We start from the raw sequence: 19,427 nt of genomic DNA, 5'->3' as shown, positions 1-19,427 counted from the left end.
CTTCGCTGTGCGACGGAACAGCATACCTGCACATCATCACACTGACACGGCTCAACATGGCTCTCTCCCAGACACAAGAGTTTATCTTTGCAGACATAATGGCTTTAAACAGCCATTAGATGATGTTGTTTACATCTGTCTTTTTTTTTCTAGCAAGGGGTGGGGGGGGGGGGGGGCAAAGTGGGGTATATTGCCTGCTTTTACAACACATGCTTGTAGTTTGCACTGTGATGAGGGAAGCAATAGTAAAAGAGGGTAGACAGGGTTCCTTAACAGGTTAGGAGTGAAGACTGGAGGTAAAAATTGAGATTTAGGACTGGAAATAGCTTCTTCTTCTTCTTCTTCTTCAAATAAACTGCCCCACCCTCTGATATTCACCTTTTCAAAATGCGTCTGATTCCTCAGCTGACCGGAGATGTGTTGTTGGGACAACACAGACCGTCTGCCGGACAAAACGAAGTAAAAACCTGTTTATCCGGACCGAGTAGCTGCTGTAAGCACAGACCAAGGAGATTGTGTGAATCATGCAAATATAATGGACGATGTCCTGCTGTGTTCCATGAATGTCCAACAAGCGTGACTGAAAAATGAGAAGGATATGGCAAAACGCTGAAGACTTGTGGGTGGGCAAATGAAGCGCCATCAAAGGGAGACATGATGCACATCAATATCAGTGACATCTGGAGGACTGAGTAAAGGGGGTTATTTTCCCAAGGTCAGCTCTGCCAAGGTCAACTCAAATTCCAAATCCGAGTGTTACTAATGACTGCTCGGCAGCAGCTGAGATCGGGATCAAAGAGCGACCAGAAATCACATCCGCTGAAGCGTTTCCAACGCTGGCGACAAAGAGCTGAATCCAGATCAAGCATTTACACAGAGAACGATAGAAATCTGAAGGAAACAGCACAAAGGAATTTAAGTGATGAACAAGGAAGTAATACTGGGTGGATTCGGATCTTTGACGTTGCCTCAGCGCACAGTTGTCACCATGGTAACCACAGTCTTAAGGGTGGCAACTAGATTATGGGAGAGACAGGTAGAAGGGCGGAGCGGGGACGAGAGACGAGGAGAGATACATAAGAAAAGGACACAAGTGAGAAAGTCAGAGACAACGTGCGAGAATAACAAAGAGGCGTGACTGAGGCGGAAATGCAAAAGGAGCAGGACGGGGAGCAATGAAGCAGAGAAGGAGCTGAAAACGAGAAAAGAGAGCGATATCCTCTGAGCAGCAGCTGCAGTCTGGCCACTGTAAGAGAGCTGTCCATGAATAAGCCTGTGCCAAGCCTGCTGGGAAGCACTGCAGCAGCATCTCAGAGAGGGAGCGAGGACAAACACCAGCACTGAGCATGCTCCGCTCTCAAGGCCACTGACAAAATGAGATTTCAGCTCTTTAGCCTATCAGTTTGTTCAGTTCTCCGGCTCTATTCTCGACTCCATCTGTCACTACCCAGCTTTCATCACACCACCAGTGTGTGTGTGTGTGGTGTGTGTGTGAGAGAGAGTTGGGTTTGCTCTTACCGATCAGCTTCCTTATCTGGAGGGCTGCCACACATACCCTTTAAATGACAGTCATAAATTTGTGTCAGACCTACAATTAAGTTGAGGTTGGTTTATTTAGACAGACAGACAGACAGACAGACAGACGGTCCATACCATAATATGTTCCTGTCGTTTTTTTTGTTCATCATGCAGTGAAATGTGTGTGAGACACAGTTACACACAGTTCAAAGCCTGTGTGTCTTATTCAATGTTTGGAAATGAATTGGCTGAGGATGTCGGTTGCCACTAAAATGCTATAATTATTTTCCACATCTTGGTGACCAAAATGATGGCTGATGCACTTTCATCTACCTTCGCTTCTAAATTGCACAATGATACCACATCATAGTGAAACTGACAAATATCTTTACTGACAGATTCTCTCTGAGCACAACATTGAAAGGAATCCTCTTTAAAAAAAAAAATCCGCTCTATCTTCTTAAAGCGGCCTGAATGAAGCTCTTTCTCTGTTTTCACCTCTTCTTTTTTTGTTTTACATATTTATTCTACTGAATCTCTGTGTCTCTGCCTGCCGCTCTGCTGCCTCCCTCCCCTCTGTCTGAGGCAGAGATAAAGAGGTCTGTGTGACTGAGAGCAGATTGACTTGAAGATAGAGGTTGGAAGCAGATCGCTTCCAACCTCCTCCTTCTGTTCTTTCTCCCCTGCTCTCACCCAGATGAATAGACAAACATTCTCCCACATGCGCTCACAGTTTATCAAACACACACCCACATAGGGCCAGGTCTTCATGCAAACACATATGTGCGCTCTCACCAGAGAGAACAACACACACTTGGTCTAAGTGTCCTCAGACTGACAAAGTATACACTCACACACTCAAATACAAACATGCCCCCTCACACACGCACATATGCATATACGCATACAAACACACAGGTGCATCCACATGTAAATAGATGAAGTGCATGGTCACTGATGTGATAAAACGGGGCTGTCTTCCCACTCATAGTGTACCTAATACAAACTATCCCCTTGTATAAAAGCATAGTTCATTTACGAACGATTTACGGTGTTTTTAAAGACATCCCATCTGAATCATAGCATAACACCGGGCTTTGTGGGTGTAGTTTTCCATTACGCACATGTTTTTCACTGTAAAACCCAATGAGTAAATGTTATCATTTTTTACCCATGCAAAACTTGGATCTGGTGACATCTCTGTTACGATCTCATTCTGAGGAAAGAGTAAAGATTGACTGACCAAACTTTATGTTTTGCACAAAAAAAAAAAAAAGAAAATCCATGCATGCAATTGCAAATAAACATTTTCATGTGTGATTGGAAAAAAGAATCTGTGACAAACGGGACATCCGGGAAATCTGTCTATCAAAATTTGATAATGGGGTAAAAGTGACGCTAGCCCACAGAAATGTAAATTCACAGCAGGGAAAACACAAGGAGGTTGTGGTCTTATCAGCAAACCCCCACCCCCTCTCCAAAGCATGCGTGCATCCGTTCCCTGCTATGCATTCTTGCATCAAAATCAAATTCCTCTTGTGCTTTGCACTTGTCCTTTATCTCCAGAATGTGCTCTTAAAGCAGCACAAACATGTCACAATGAGGATACTGTGAGGAGCTTCACCAGAGTGAAACCAGCGTCTTGGTCAGATCATTTGCATTTCTGCTAGAGTTTGGGCTTATCAAGCGTCTGCTTTATCTCTTTGTTTGTCTTTCATGAATGTCAGCTTTTCCTGGAAAACAAGCCACCGCTCATGTGTTTGCTTAGATCGTGCTTTGGCGACCTAGACCCACATAAAGGTGGTCCTTTCTGAGTTATGCTTGATAAGTGAACAGGAGATGAAGTAAGAAGGCCTCACATTGAGCTCTGCCAAGCCCGCCAAAAAGCTTCTCCACCCGTCCTGAAATAGTTTCATTCATTGTCGGGGGCACCAGAGACGGACGATGAAGAAGGAGGTCAAAACTTGATGAAGCTGAAGCTCTTGTGGGCAAGCCTCCACCCGCTTGTGCAGCTTACTGATGGAGGAGCAGCACAATAGTTGAAAGTCCAATTTTAGCCAGCCAACTTTTACTTGTTGCTCAAAAAGCAATAACGTACTAATGTCTAATGTAATACGAGCGCATGTTTGTGGCATCAAAAAAAAACAAGCTAAGACAGGGAGGACAGTTAAAGATCAATATGTTGACCGCATTGCAAAGCCCCGTTCAGACAGTTAATTAATATTGTAAGAGAAGGCGCCCTTTTTGTTCTTACTTCTTACATTACATCTTGTGTTGTTTTGTCATGTTTTGCAGACAGTGCTTTCCTGGCCTATAGCCATTTGCTATGTGATAACTGCCTGCTTGCAAGCGTAATGTCATGGAGACAACAAGGGAGTGAAAAGAAACATGCCTCGACAATGCAGAGTAAAAGTACACATCCTAACAGATGTGAAGATGTGGGGGGGGGGGGAATGGGACTACAGGCCTCATACCATTGGGACTTCCTGCAACAATGATCTTACTGGTTTTTACCTCCATGACGAACGCTGCGCTCTCATTTAGGGTAAAACACCCCCAGAGTTAAGGGGTATCGGTATCACCAAGGAGATATATTCCTCTTTTGTCTGCATTTGCTGCAGTGAGGTGATGGTGAGCGTGTTGGTCTATGGGCCAGCTGGGACACATCTAAGTTCACCCGTGCATGCACGCGCACACACACACATTTTCTTTATGCTGCACACTATCTTTCAACAACAAGCTGAGCAGAGACCAGACGGAAAGAGGTCCTATTTGTGCAGGAAGATAAATACACTTCTGCAACCAGTCCTGTCCCCTCCTGATTAGAGAAACACAATAATGAGCACGAGCACTGGTGGAAGGTCAGAATAAAACAGGGGTAAAGGATATAGTAACAGCCCACAAAGAAAGAAAAACGATATACATATGCACGCAGGAGCGATCACACGGACGCACGTGCACTTCGCTTTAATTATCACAATGTCGCGTTCAATAGTAATTTCAATGAGCATCAGCCTTTTGTTTTAAATCCCTGTGTTTTGCATGCAAATGTTCCTTTTCAGGTGTTTTGCATAGTAAAAGAGCATACCTGCATGAATAGGGATGACATCCCGGTGGGAATTCGTTATCTCTTGTGATCTTCCAGCACTCGATTCACAACTGGATGCCATCACAGGTTTTGGGAAAGATCAACATGTAAGAGTTGTCATGTGTGTACGCCAAAAATCTTATCATACTTTGGTGGGATGATACAAATAACTAAATACTGTAAATATTCAGGGTGTGTGTGTGTGTGTTGAGTTGTTTACAAGTTATTCTTCTATGAGTCAGCACTGCCATGATCCCTCATCGGCTCCTCCTCTGTGTTTCATTCAAGATGGTAACACTCAATCACTGACCATAGAATTGGGAAATTTGTCTCCTCGCTCTGCTATTAATGCGCGTCTTCTCCCTTCCCACGCAAAGGAACGTCGGGTTCAGAGTAGAAGACCCTCTGCACTGCCAGGGAGACAGGATTTTCTCTTGGTCCACATCCAAACCCTGCTAACAAGCCATTCCATTCTGGTTAAAGTCTTTTCATGTTAAGACACACATCAATCCACACCTACAACATACCAAAGGAAACAAACCCTCTCTCAGGATATGTAGGGTGTGTGTGGGGTGAACATGGCCGGACACGTCCCTTAAACACACCGGGAGGCGCCCAGCAGGAGTGCCGGCAGCCCCTCTTTTCAACACTTCAACACGCGGCACACAAACATAGTTGCCCTTCCCATGGTCCTTTTGTTCTGTATCATTTTGTAGCAGTTGCTGTTATAGATGCTGGCAGCTTTTTCTGGACATACACTATACTTGAGGATAGGTTCCATGTATTTTTAACTCCCTCCCCCCCGAGGGTACATCATGCAAGGATCACTGCGCAAACGCAGACAAGCTTCTGAAACTAGCCATCTCAGAAGTGACGCAGGAAAGCATGCGTATGCTTGCCGACACAGAATTATAGCAAATGTACTTTACAGATATTCAGACAATTAGATCAAACAATTGCACACTCAAGCACTGGCAAGCATCTACACAGACCTGGGGGGTCTGTGTCATCCTTTAACCCCAACAGTTTGACTTTTTTTTATATATATATAATGACTAAAAGAAAGATAATGACCATTAGAATTCAGGCTGTGTTTTTCCCCTGGTAGATATTGTGAATTCCGCAAAAAAAAAAAATGAGGAAAAGTGACAACATTGTTTTTTTTTTTTTTTACGACGTGCTATAAATAAATTGAAGAGAATGTTGACATGTAAGAACTTAAGCTGTTTACACAAACGTTTGACACCATTGCCAATGAAGATCAGTATTGTCACCTGCTAATCAGCCCATGAAATATTATGGAATGTGTTTTCTCTAGTGCGGTGCCCACAAGTCGGAACATCTACAGACACAGCAGGCAAAGGAACATGGAAATGTGTGCCTGCCAGCTTCACTCTCGCTCTCTTTGGATCACACACTAGCGGGTTACTTCTCCAACATGCCAACATCTCCACCGTAATTTCAAATCCTGACACACTGAAAACAGACCTGGTGTTACATGTAATTATACTGCTTATAATAACTATCTGTCAAATGTGAATCTATCCCTGCGTCAGAAATAAAGCAGGCACTATAGAAAAGGGCAGAAAAGATTTTACAGTCACAATCCAAATATCAGTTGGACCAAAGAGGCTTAAGTAACTTTCAGAAAAGATTTCATGCCAGGAAATTTCCGTGTTATTGATCCAGAGCTCGACTACCTAAAAAACAAACATTTTTATTGTTGTTGTTGTTGCTGTTGTTTTCATTCATTCATTTTCATAACCACTTTATCTGCAAACCGGATGTTTTCTGTTTTCTGTTTGAATATCCATGGTGACAAAATGCCTGTATAAAATCTTTTTCTAGAATGTAGTATATGCATTCATCCATCCATCTTCTTGTAGACAGCCGTTTAACCACCTCGTGGGTCACGGGCTCTAACAATTTAACACAAGCCTTCATGGCTCTAAATTAAGTCTGCACATTGAAAGAAATGTGCTGTAATAGGCCCCCTATCCATTGACCCCTATCCTTCGACCCGAAGCCCAAAGTTCCAATGCAATGCTGACGCTGTTTGGCGGCATTAAAGGGTTAATTTTGCCTGCAACCTTTCATGCTGCGCATATAAAAAAAACTGTTTTAAATATTTTATTACATGCACTCGATGCAGCCTGAGAAGGAAGAGTATTGCAGCACAATATAGCTGCAAATTACAGAATGATTCAAAGGGCAGGTTTAACTCAAACTGCCTCCACAATGTGGTAAATAAAAGTCATAAACAGCCAACCAATATAAACACATTAAACAGTGATGTAAGTTGGGAAATGAGCAACCATGTTATGTTTTTATGTGATACATGTTTTTTCATGCATAGTTGTTTGAGACCTTTCTGTGATGTTGGCATAAGCCTCCTGTTGCCCAATGCTAATCTTGCTCAAAAGAATGATGAAATCTGCACTTCCTTTAACCTAATTCTGCAAATGTAATGAATTTAATCTGTTCACAGTTATTACAAAACGTATTTTGTTATACACGATGCATTTGCACATCTCCCTGGGACTCCGGTAGTCAGTTTCATCAAAAGAAGCCATCCACTCATCAGTGACCTCGTAGGTCGAGACACCAAGAAGATGGCCTCTAGTGAGGAAAGAAAAATCCAGTGACATACAGTTGTTATCTTGGGCATGCCTCCCAGACTGTGCAGTGGGTTGTGGGCTTTGAATGTCTTTGACACAGCTCCCAGACACATGCAGGGGCAGGGAGGGTAGCAACTGCTGCGATCCCCAGTGGATTCATTCCTTTCAACTTTTCGCTGTTTCTCCTGCCTCCTGATTCTGATCATATACTGCCTCATTGTGGCGAAGGCAATATTCTTCAGTGGCCTGAAAAAGTCAGTCCAACAGTGGAATGTGTGATAAGAGAGATTTTTCTTTTTTTTGACAGCGTGGTTCTTCTTAACGGGACATTTACTGTAATTTATCCTTCGTCATTTCTGATTAACTTTAATTAGAAGTGATCTTAAGTTGGTTGTTATTCGTTATAACTGCTTTTGGCGCCAGGCAGTGCCTGTAGCCCGTACAGTTTACTGACGGTGAGACTTAAAAATGAATGCTTGATGTTATTAAATCTATTTTAGGACAGTTGGATGGGCTTCACAATCTAAAAATCTAATTACATATCACAGAACATTATTTGGCAAATGTTCAAACTTCTGACATCTGTGACGGAGCAGCTAACCAATCGCAGATATAACGTGTCAAAACAACGATCCAATGATGAAGCTAACCACCACGGCAAGGATTTTCCAAGCATATCAGATCTCAGTAACATCATAATGAAATAGTCCATAATATGACATTAATCCACATCTTCCTAAAAGTGCTTTTATAATCCCACCAATGAGCCATTGGCTGGTATCTGCTTGTATATCACTTTGACATGAGGCCTATTCTTCATTTAGATCTAATGCATGTTGCTTTGGAATGACACAATATTAAATGTAAATTATCCGAGACATTAATGTCCATAAAAAAAAGGTAAATACAAACGCAACATGCACATGTGTGCTCTGTGGAAATAATCACATTGATCTAAATCAGTTTGATCTTGCAGAAATAGCTTTGTTTCATTTCATGAACTGAAGACAGGGATTAGATTATTGGGTGTGACATTGTGTACTAAAATGTCACATTAATCTGCATTCAGCCCTTCAGTAGGCGGCCTAATCCTGCACTGCTGCTTTATGGCTGGTGTCACACTGCTGTTTGTCAGATGTTGCTGCTCCAGTACAGTAGATCACAAGATGCCAGTGGTTTTAGGAATGAGGTAAATCTTACAATACAAAACATAAATGATGTAATTGTACTTAGAAAATGATGACATGACTTGATTTAATGTGCGGAATAGAACTCTGGTAATAGAAACAGAGAGCGCCTGCTTCTACTACGTTGCTCTACATGCACCTAGAATTTTATCTTTAGCTCCTTGATCTAATTACTTCACCTAAAAAAATACAAAATCACTATATAATCTGTCACAGATACATACCAATATTATTGATTATTGTCATCAACATTGATGAAGCCCTTTATATTTTAACATTGGTGTTAGCTATGCAGGTTTTCCCAAAGGAGGTTTCAAGTTAGCGCGCAAACTGCAATGTCTGCAGAATGACCCTTTAGCAGCTGCCATCTCAATCCTCGCAGTCTTTACACTGGAAACAAATACTTTAAATTATTTGGAACCCTCCCTAAAACAGTTTGGAGTTGGGCATAGAGCATTATTAATGTGATGTAAAATTAGTCTTCAAGTGTATTGCCTTGCATGCTTTTTTCCATAGTTGTGATCCAGCTGAACTTGGAGGACGCACATTTTGCACTCCGTGATCCCAGACATGATATTACAGCATGGAAATGTAGAATCATCCAAAGCGCTGCCATAGTGTGTGTGAAATGAAATGGCTTGTTAAGCAGACTATTGGAACTGTGGAAAATATCTGTCAGAGTAGGCTGGATAGAGGGCTGCAGTGACGGTAGAACAAAAGTGTAACAGTGAAACTGAACCATTGTAGTTTAGTACTACAGTGAAACACATTAGAACAGAAGCGCTAACTTTGCACACTGTAAAATGTTTTCTGTAACTAACTGACAGCAGCTTCAACTTTAGAGTTGTTGTTTTTTCTAGTTTCTGACTATACAAATCAATACTGGTCTGTCTGTAAACCACATTATATTAACAGTATGTTAACTTACATATATATCATATAATAATAATAATTATTTCATTTAATGATAACAATGATACCAATATTTTAATATGAGCCAGCATTCACACAAACTAGGCAAAGTACCATCTGCTCTGCAGGAGGGGTGACCTTTCACACAGTCACTCACTCATCAATGGAGCACATAAGTAATCGATCGAACCACCGACTGTCTGCTACACGGATAACTGCTTCACCTGCTGAGCCACTGCTGCCCCTGCTACTCTACAAACTGCTACTACAAATAATAACTGTATTCAAAAAACAAAGAAAACCATAAAGTACATGTATAAATCTGCTCTCACAGGGAACATGGGAGATCATTTCCTAGCGATTTGACCATTTGAGGGAGAACTATAAAGTTAATAACCGTGGACAAAGATGCCCCCACGTCTGTAAAAACTCTGAAAAGACTACCTACTAATGATCACATGCAAACCTTTAGGGCCCCCACAAGCCATTGTTCAAAGATCAAGAGGAACCCCATACGCCCCCTCTGCAGGGGAATAATAAAAATGCTGCCTCATGTTACTCAGAGGAAGTTTCCTTATCGAAGTAGCTCGAGATATCTGTGCCAAACGAGTGAGCAGATTTTATCATATAATTTTCATTTTTACTTCCCACACGTTTCTTTTGCTTTCCCAGCATGCACTGCTGTTCACGGGTAGCAAGCATATTCCTTAAATCATGGATTTCAGGCTGTAATCACATATTAGTGATCCCGGACTGGATTGCAGGATACAGCCGGTGTGAAATTAATAAAGAGGAAATTAAAATTTGCTGTAAACTTAAACACACATTCTATTATAAAAGACATTTGAGATTTAAAGCGTCAACTTGAAAACCTCTATGCTAGACGTTCTTGATGTCGGACATTCTGTGGCTCAAATTGAACTTTGGAACAATAGAGCAGTAAAAAAAAGAGTGAAAGCCCAACAAACTAATATAATCAAGCCTAACATTTTATGCAACTGACTTTTCATACCTGTGCTTGAAAATGTATAGCCAAAGTTTTTCTAAATGACTGTGAACTGTATGTTCTTCTGCAGCAAAATATTCAAGGAATCAATTCAAGCAGCCATTTTAAACCCACTCGGGTTCTTTTCTCTCTCTCTTATATGTATAAATCTAGCACTTCCTATACATGTAATTATTGGCATTTGCATTCATATTTGTTTTTCATAATAATAAGAATAACGTAATTCTGTGTGGATGTAACTAAAGTGGCTAAAGCTACGCTACCAAAACGCAATTGTAAAAACATTTAGCTTAGAAATGTTCTAACGTTAGTCGACGTATCACGTTGGCTCACAGTTTAGCATGTTGCGAATGGCATCTTAACTACAGCAGACTAGATCCTCTTAACAGAGCACACGCCATATGTCTCCATCCGGATTACTACAGTCCTGTATTAACTGCACAACGACCAGTGTGCACAGCGTTCACATATGAAGAAGTACAAAAACGCACATCCTACAGCAATGTACTGCAATCTCAAAAGTCCTGTTAAGAGCTTCCCACTGGGCAGTGTGTATGAAGCCTTTATTGATACGGCTTCTATCAAGCCATAAAGTGCTTAAACCCACAAGTAAGAAGACCAAAAAACAAAAAAAATGTAAATGGATTATTATATTCAATTTACGTATAATTAATCTAACCTCAACAAACCTGCATGATTCTCAATAGCTTCACAGAGCTGAGAAGAGACACTAACAAACCTGTGGCAATCATGTCTCTGCATAGAAAGATTTAATTTTGCTATGAATATTCATTAAGATAATTACGTTACTTCTGCTGTGCAAAGAAGAAGAAAGTGGATTGTTTTGGACTCCGCTGTGTTTTCTTTGCCACAGGTGGGAACCCGTTGTGTAGCATCGGGCTGCAACAGCCACAAATATAACCTGTATGTCACTTGCATGTGTGTGTGTGTGTGTGTGGCTGGTTGTATGTTTTATAAGGACATAGAAGGTAATTCAATGCTTCCAGCTGGTCAATCCCAACACCGTGTACCTCAGCTAAAACACCGTATCGAAACAAAATTCCATTTGTGACAATCTGTGAGGAGAAGCACACTGAATGAGCATCTTCATCACTATCAAGTGTTTGCTAAATTGCCCTTGAATGTGCTATTAGGGTATGGCCGACCTGCACGCACATGTTGATTCACACTGCTGCCAGACAAACCTATAGGAGCCATCAGTAACTGTCGTTCATGCTCAATGTCTAGCTCCTCCACAGAATTCTGTCAGTCCACAGAGAGATCCGTAGCTCGGGGTTAAACGCTCTCCGTCTCGCACTTCTGTGCAGCAGCTGCAACATTATCGCAGAAACAACCGAGTTATAGTCTGAGCATTCACACGAATATTGTTACATTGATGCACTTTGTGTAAACACGTTGGATTAATTAGCGATAAATGCCAATGTTTGGTAACCACCAACATTGAGATGGTTTTAAGATGCCATTGCATTAGACTTCAACTCAGATGACCTTATTTCTTTCTTATACAGTCTTCCATTCATCCATTTTCTTGGAGATGAGACGATTGACAATTGTCAGCCGCTTTTCTGCTTTGCAGTTCCCGGGTGTTGCTGGAACCTATCTCTGCATGCTATGGGCAAGGAGGCGGGGCACACAGAGACAGACAGCCACTCACGTATGCACTCATACACTGCCTTCTGCTGATAAAATGCTCCCATCAGTCTGCATACACCCACACACACACACACACACACACATGCAAGCACTTACTGCAATGATCTAGGTCTCCTCTATGGGGTCGAGGGATAAGGGTCAATGGATAGGGGGCCTATTGCAGCACATCTCTTTCAATGCGCAGACTTAATTTAGAGCCATGAAGGCTTGTGTTAGATTGTTCGAGCTAAATCGCGCATGTGACACTCTTGGATTCACAGCTCTCAATGCAGCAACATCAAACTCTGACTCTCTAAAATCATATCCACTCTCATAAAGCTTCTTAAAAATGCCCGACAACTCATCTACCTTCAAATGACTTTGAAGCACATAGCAAAAGATGGACAAAGATTTAATAACACGAGACAACGTGATGAGCTAATTCTCTCATGAAATGGACTGAATAGCTATAAACTGATTACATGTAGAGATGTCATTGTCTCTGGTTTAGTGCACAAGTCTGGTGACATGAACTCGGTGATCTTAAAAAAGCTGGACTCAAACATAGGAGCCATATAATGTCATTTCAAATGTTTGCTGCATTCCATTCTGGAAACAATGAAAGTCAAATATATAGTAAAATGAATAAAAATACTGAAACACTTTCTGATGTGTCAGTTGTACAGAACCGCCGTTGATGCCAGCGATCTGCACAACATTCCCTTTTTTTTGGCTCTAATACAATAATGCCACAGAATATGCTGCTGTTCCAGTCAAAAGCATGAATGCTTGAGACACTGGGAGTCAATACGAGGGACAGATTTGCTCTTCACATAAATCATTGTGTGCATGTATTGGTTGTAATCTGTATCTGCAGTGGTTATTTGTCTTTTTCATGTGTGTGTGTGTGTGTGTGTGTGTCAGAAACACCACAGCTGCAGCTGACTGAGTTCTGTGGAAGGGTTACAGGTGGCAAGCACCAGGTAGCGTGTTATTAAGGAAGCCCCGAGGAACCAGAAGACAACAACTGAATCACTTTGAGTTCTGTACAGCATGTACTTCATTTCCCTGGTTCACACACTTGGGAGCTTCGGCCCTTGAGGGACTCAAGGCGAGTTTGGGCTGTTGCTATGTGGGCCTAGCACTGGCATTAGATCGCCGACCATACAGAACAGCCTGTAATGCAGAATGATACACTGATACTGACTGATGATGTGTGAAACAGGGGACGATGCAGTCTGTTGTCCCTGTTGTATTAAGCTCCGGGGGGGGGGGGGGGGGGGGGGGGCAATTTAGGGCGACCCAAGAAGGGGGGGGACCCCTCCGTGTGTTTATTCTCTGTGTGTATTTGTAAAAAGGAAACCCTAAAGTGTTGGATGGAGAGCCTATCATTTTGATATTTTCCAACAACAATCGCGTTCGATTACAGATTTGATCAACAGCACCCACTGCCCTGAAGTTTACAGGCGTGCATTCAAGACTTTGGCCAGGGACAGGCTATGCCAACATCTGAGGCATTAAAGTATTAAACCGGGCGTGACCCTAAATATAGCTTAGGGACCAACTCGCTTAGGGCAGCCTGATTTTCCCACACGTGACACCCGCGCGATACAGGCCGCTGTCCCTGGTGCTGAAATTGAACAGGCTCCATGGACATGCGGATGCGCTCTGTGTTCAAAGAAAGAACCCTAAAAACATGGACAGAGTAACGGCATTCACCTGGAGACGCACAAACGCTCTATATGATGATGCGGGTTCGCAGGATGCAGATAGTTCACAATCACACACTCATAATGGCTCATAAGCAACAGTGCGGAGGCGCATGTCTGATGCAGTTCAGGGGAACGGAAGAGAGGAGAGAGAAAGGGAGTTTGATTGATCATGTGGGCTACGGGAGCCTGCGAGAGTTGTCGAAAATTGCTGCATAGACGCCCCTTATAGGCACGGATCTGGTACCCGCTGAGTCCAAACCACGCCGTGGACACATTAACCACAATTCACCAGAGTGGTTGCTACAAAAAAAAAAAAAAAAAAAAAAAGCCAGCCCGTTTTATTCTTCCGGGTTGCTCCTCACCGGTAATCCACGATACATTAAACTTACCGCAGTCCTCACACAAGATCTTCCCAACATCCTTTTTTAGGCTCTTTCCACTCGTGTCCAGAGGCGCGTACGATGCCTTGAAAACCAAGGGCTCGTCAGTGGGGTCCATGAAAAAAATGTACTTGTGGTTCTTCTCTACTTGGGCGCACGGAGCCTCGGATCCGAATGTCCCCACGGTGACGAGCTGCTCTCGCTCCAGATCGCCGCTGTTCCGGGGCCAAACCTCCAACACTTTGACATTCACACTGTACGGCTCCGCAGAGACGTTCGCAGGCGCAGACTGCACCTTGCCCTCTATCACCACGGCGGATTGGTAAACCTGGTCCTGCAGGGAATTCAAATTCGGGGAGTAGCAGGCGAACGAGACCCCGATGAGCAGCATGGATAAATGCACCGAATCAAGCCTCATGCCGCCTGCTTTGGCTCGGTGGTCGCTGGTCGCGTTGCGGCAGGGCTCTCTGGGCTGCGGGGCGATGGCGATGGAGCTGGGTTGAATGAGCAGACAGCAAGTGGGCTCCAGTGGCACGGCAGCGCGGCAGACCTTGCATAAGTGTCCATGCCATCGGGATCCGCTGCTTGTTCCGAGTAATTTTCATGCAGATTCGAACCGATGCAAGCGCGTAATGGCGCAATGGGGGTTCGAACGCTTTCTACTGAGTGCGAGGCATTGTTTGTAGGCTGTAAGCAAGGCGATGCCTCTACGCTGCCATAGTAGCGCGAACTGCAAGACGACGCCACTCGTATCTTTTGCCTACAGATCGCAGCGGTGATCGACCGCTACGATCTGCAGCGGAGGAGGGAAAAGACGCAAAAAATGCTGCAGCGAACCGCAAGTTCGGGAGTCCGGTCGCAAAACATGAGCCACGTTCATTCCCAAAAGAAATTCTTTTTTTTTTTTTGTATAGGCAGCTATAACGGCAATGCAGCGCCGCCCCCCCCCCCCCCCCCCCGCGGCTCTCTCTCCGCCTCTTCCACGAGCCACAGACGGAGAGAGAATAATGCCGATTGCCCAAGGGCTCCGTCAACAAAGATGCAGGATTGGAATCCTCAAATCCAGGCAACCGGTGGACCGAAGGGTCGAGCTTCTCGCTCCCAAAACCCAGTTATTGCATGTCTATCACTCCATGGCGTTTTTTTTTTTTTTTTTTTTTTTATCAACGGCGATCGCGCGTTACAATGAACCAACGAAATCCTAAATCCATGACTGTCCCTCCTCAAGAACGCATTTTACCGTCGCCGCGGGGCATTACTCAAAAAAAAAAAAAAAAGAAATACATTCACAGTGAAAAATGCAGCTGCATATAGTCCTATAGGCCGAGAAAACTCTTATGGGGGCGATGACTAAGGCTGCGAAAGCATGCGCGATGCTCAAAGAGACTGTCTTTGAATGAGTTTTGCATCTCATCCCATTAAGTCAGCATTCAGGTCACATTTGCAGCTCTGCATGCCTCTGAAAAAAACCAAACTGATGTTGAAGCCTCTTCCTCTCTGTTGTCAGGCCACCTGAGGAACATCATTTATTATGGGGATACTAACTGGTCGTGTTTAGATCAGAGTAGTTGTTTTATTTAGCCTATATAAATACAAAATAGCATGAGGATACAGGGCGTTGCACTGGAGAGCGACATCTCCTGACCAGAATTGATTCATGAGCAACTTGACATACACATAAAATAAAATAAACAGTGCCAATTTGGGAATGCATTCTGATTTGGTGTCCTATAAAATATTCTCAGTTTGGAATGAGGCAGCCAAACTGCATCATCAGATGTCGATTCAGCTTGGAGTGACGTGAATGTGAGTAAATATAAGACGCGCCCAGATGATTGTTGTCATGCATGATGGCCTGCTGGAGGCTGGCTGCTCTCCATGGTGCTGAAACTGGGCCTATACATTAGAAATGTGATGAGAGACACGAACAATAAATCATCGGTCAAACTGCGAGGTCCTCTTTCTGTGCAACACGGTTGTCGCAAACACAAAAGGGATGGAAGATTATATCTTCTGCACTCTCGCATTAAAAGTGAGAGAAATCATGAGATTAAGTCAAACACAGCTGCTTTTAAAACTTTATTGAGAGCACCAATGGCAACACGTCACTTAGATAGACCGAACCACCGTGACAGTTGCAAGAAATGTTGCCTTACCTGCTATACAAGGAGGAAAAGCTGCAACTCCCCGATATCACCAAGAGGAGGCGCGCGTCAACTGCGTTTCCCCACAGTGCGTGTTGACATCACAGGGGAAGCGTGCGGCGGCGCGCTTTGGCGTGGGTCGCTTTCCGTGCCACGACACGCCGTTTCTTGTCCATCTTGAAGCAGAAGCAGTCGCAAGGGCCTCCACGTGTGCGCCGAGAAGTCTCGTCTCGTCCTCCTCTGCGCGCCGCCAAGGGTCTGACGCGCTGCTCCGGCCCCCCCAGGCTGAGCTGGCTGAGGTAGGTGGTGGGATATAGCGCTTGACGCAATGACGTCTTATTCACATGTCACTCGGGTTGTTATTGGCCTGCTGCATTTAAAGTGTCTCAACGTGCAGCCATGCAGGAATGTCATTGTATGCGTAAAATGTGCAGATACAAAGTCAGGATGGCGGACGAGTTATCTGACATAATAAAGCTGCGTTTGTGGCAGCGCGCAGTGTTGGGATGCGATAGGGAGAGCAAATACAAAACCTTTGTGAGGTGATCTCAACGGATGCTTGTTAAAAAAAAACTGCGATAAGACATTTTGGAGTCGGAAATTTGAAAAACAGAAATGTCTGCTTTATCATCAAGAATTAAACTGGTGTCCGACGTTAGATTATACCGACCGACATATTGTCACTGATTTAGAAATCAGAGACACGATCTAGGCCTCTATAATCTGTAAATTAAACAGAAATGTAACATTAAATTCTGTTTGTGAGTTGTGTTTTTCTGGGAAAACGAAGTGAACGAGCAAAGGGGCATATTTCGTCGATATTAAATACAGCATCCAAATGCCACGTCGTACTTTCAGAGTAAGGAGAGAGAGAGAGAGAGAGAGAGAGAAGTGTTCTGGATTCAACAAGAGCTCAAATAGATGAAAAAAAAAAAAAAAAGGACTCAAATAAATTTGAATAAACTAACGATGAATGAATGTTAAATACAAGGTGAATATAAATCAGTCGCACGTCTAACATCCGTCCATCCATCTTCTTGAATGACTGATGTGAGTTGATCCGAACCATGCAGTGAAGGCATTCAGGAGCTGCGCCGAGCTGCGCCTAAGAGGTAAATTAGGCTAAAGCTCTTCTAATGTGACGCTTTGGCCTTAAATTCAATTGAGCGGAATATTCGAGCTGACGTTATTTTTGACTACAGATGTTCAAGTTTCAAGGGAAAAATGAGCATCACTTGTATTTATTATTTATTGATTTATGTGTTTCAATGCTAATTCTTAAATTGAAATGCTATACCTCTTATATTCGTTTTTTTTGCTTGATTTATAGATGAATTTAGTAATTTGACAACAAAATATAAATAATTAATTCGCCTTTCTTCAGAATGTTTTACTCAAAATCACAACATATTTCATGGATATGTTGTTATTGTTAATTTGGGGCTATTTAAGTGTGTTGAAAAGTTTTTGGTTTTTTTTAACAATTCTCACAATATTATACTTTATTGTTTTTGTGAGGAATAATAAAATGAACGATCAAAAAAACCTGCTTACAAGCAGAAAGACAACACGGATGTACATATATAGCCTTCATAAACTGTCTGTCCATTATTGCAATATTTGAGTTAAATTGATTTCTAAAGCTATGTTCAACCTTTTAGCATGAATAGTTCTGAAGTGGTCTGCCACTGACAGAACTACAGAACTACAGAGCTGTAAAGGAGGGCGGGTCTTGGCCATCCGGAGTCCATTTGAGATTTAAAATAAAAATAGTACATATATGTTTTGGTTTTATTTACCTTTTTATGAGAAATAAATACAAACAAAGAATGTTCAGGCCTAGTCGGAGTTCCTCGGATTTCTCAGACCACACGTTCATCTATAATATGATATAAATTTGACTGACTGTCTGCATGCTGTGATCTTTTCGTATCAAAATTCAAAAGAAGGACACGTCATTACGAGCATGTCTGTTGTTTATAGTGACATCTTGCAGCTCTTGTCCTTGAACGCCGCGCCGCATTTGTTGCAACGCGTCGCGGGAGCGCTGGTTGTCGGCTCCAGGCCCATCTTGCAGGCCGTGACGCACCCACGGACGGCCCACTAAAGCAAATGGCTTTGCATGTAATATCTAGACGTTTAGAGTTTTTTTTTTCTTATCAATACTCGAAAAAATTGCATCTCAAATAGATGCAAAATGGCAGTTTACTGCCAGAATAAAAGGACCAAAAGGACTTCCCCATCTTCTCTATTTCCATACAGCGGAACGTTCAGATTTTAATACAGCGGAGGGTAAAGACTGAAGGCCTTGTGAAGTCAGCTGAGCAAATGTGGTGAACTAGAATACTTTTCACCTCCAAAAAGGATTCTAAAACCCTTCAAATTGTTTAAATGCCCGCCGTCTGCTCCTTTGTGCATGATTTGAGAATACTGAACTACAATAAATAAATCATGAATAAAGTCAGACAGCAAATTGTAATATGGGGTTTATGTTTAAAAACACTGACGCCCCTTTTTCAAGTTAATACATAAATAACCGCAATAGATGACACTGCGAGGTCATTTCAGCGTAATTTAAAGGCTAAGGTTTAGAAGGACCTCTGGTAGATACTGCGGCTGTACAGACATGATACTGGGAAATGACGTTTCACGTGTGTTTATTGTCTTATTAACAATATTTGAACACTGCTGCCAATACACAGAATATAAACAAATATCACTTACATTTATGGACGAGGCCTGTTAACTGGTGGGAAACATCGATCAGGAAAGAGGTTCGATCGCAGGATTTTTTTTCCCCATGTCAGTCATTTGAATTCTAAGCTTTTATCGAAACAAATGAAGCAAGATACAAAATAAATAAATATATATGTATTTATTTATTTATTTTGTATACTCTTTATTGATACTCAAAATAAAGAGTATCGAATACAAAAGATGACGTGACTTGTGACGCAAGCAGTGCTACTTTGGAAAGAGAGGTTAGAAACAACTGCATTTTACGTCTTTAAAACAGAACACAGGCGAAGGCCTTTCCAAATAGCATTATTATGGCATTTAGTACTGATTAAAGCGAAACCTAACCAAACTGCTGTGCGTATATTTATCTATCTATCACTTTAAGTTTCGTTCTCAGCCTAAATAACGTCTCATTTACACGCTGAGGATGAAACCTCAGAGTTTCGGGTTTTGTCCTCCGCCTAATCTTT

General features: G+C 42.6%; 1 protein-coding gene across 1 annotated transcript in view; it reads right to left on the bottom strand.

Annotated features, from left to right (window-relative positions):
- nrg2a (neuregulin 2a) overlaps positions 1–14,492 on the bottom strand; it is a 55,314-nt gene extending 40,822 nt beyond the window's left edge. The window contains exon 1 of the mRNA XM_068744396.1: positions 14,084–14,492. Within this exon, the coding sequence (XP_068600497.1) occupies positions 14,084–14,492 (409 nt within the window). The remainder of the gene's footprint in view (positions 1–14,083) is intronic.
- Positions 14,493–19,427: the final 4,935 nt, after the last annotated feature.

The sequence above is a fragment of the Brachionichthys hirsutus genome, chromosome 10 (assembly GCF_040956055.1).
Source record: "Brachionichthys hirsutus isolate HB-005 chromosome 10, CSIRO-AGI_Bhir_v1, whole genome shotgun sequence".
Classification (NCBI taxonomy): domain Eukaryota; kingdom Metazoa; phylum Chordata; class Actinopteri; order Lophiiformes; family Brachionichthyidae; genus Brachionichthys; species Brachionichthys hirsutus.
Note: the sequence above shows the minus strand (reverse complement) of the source record. Positions and strands in the feature narration are given on the sequence as shown.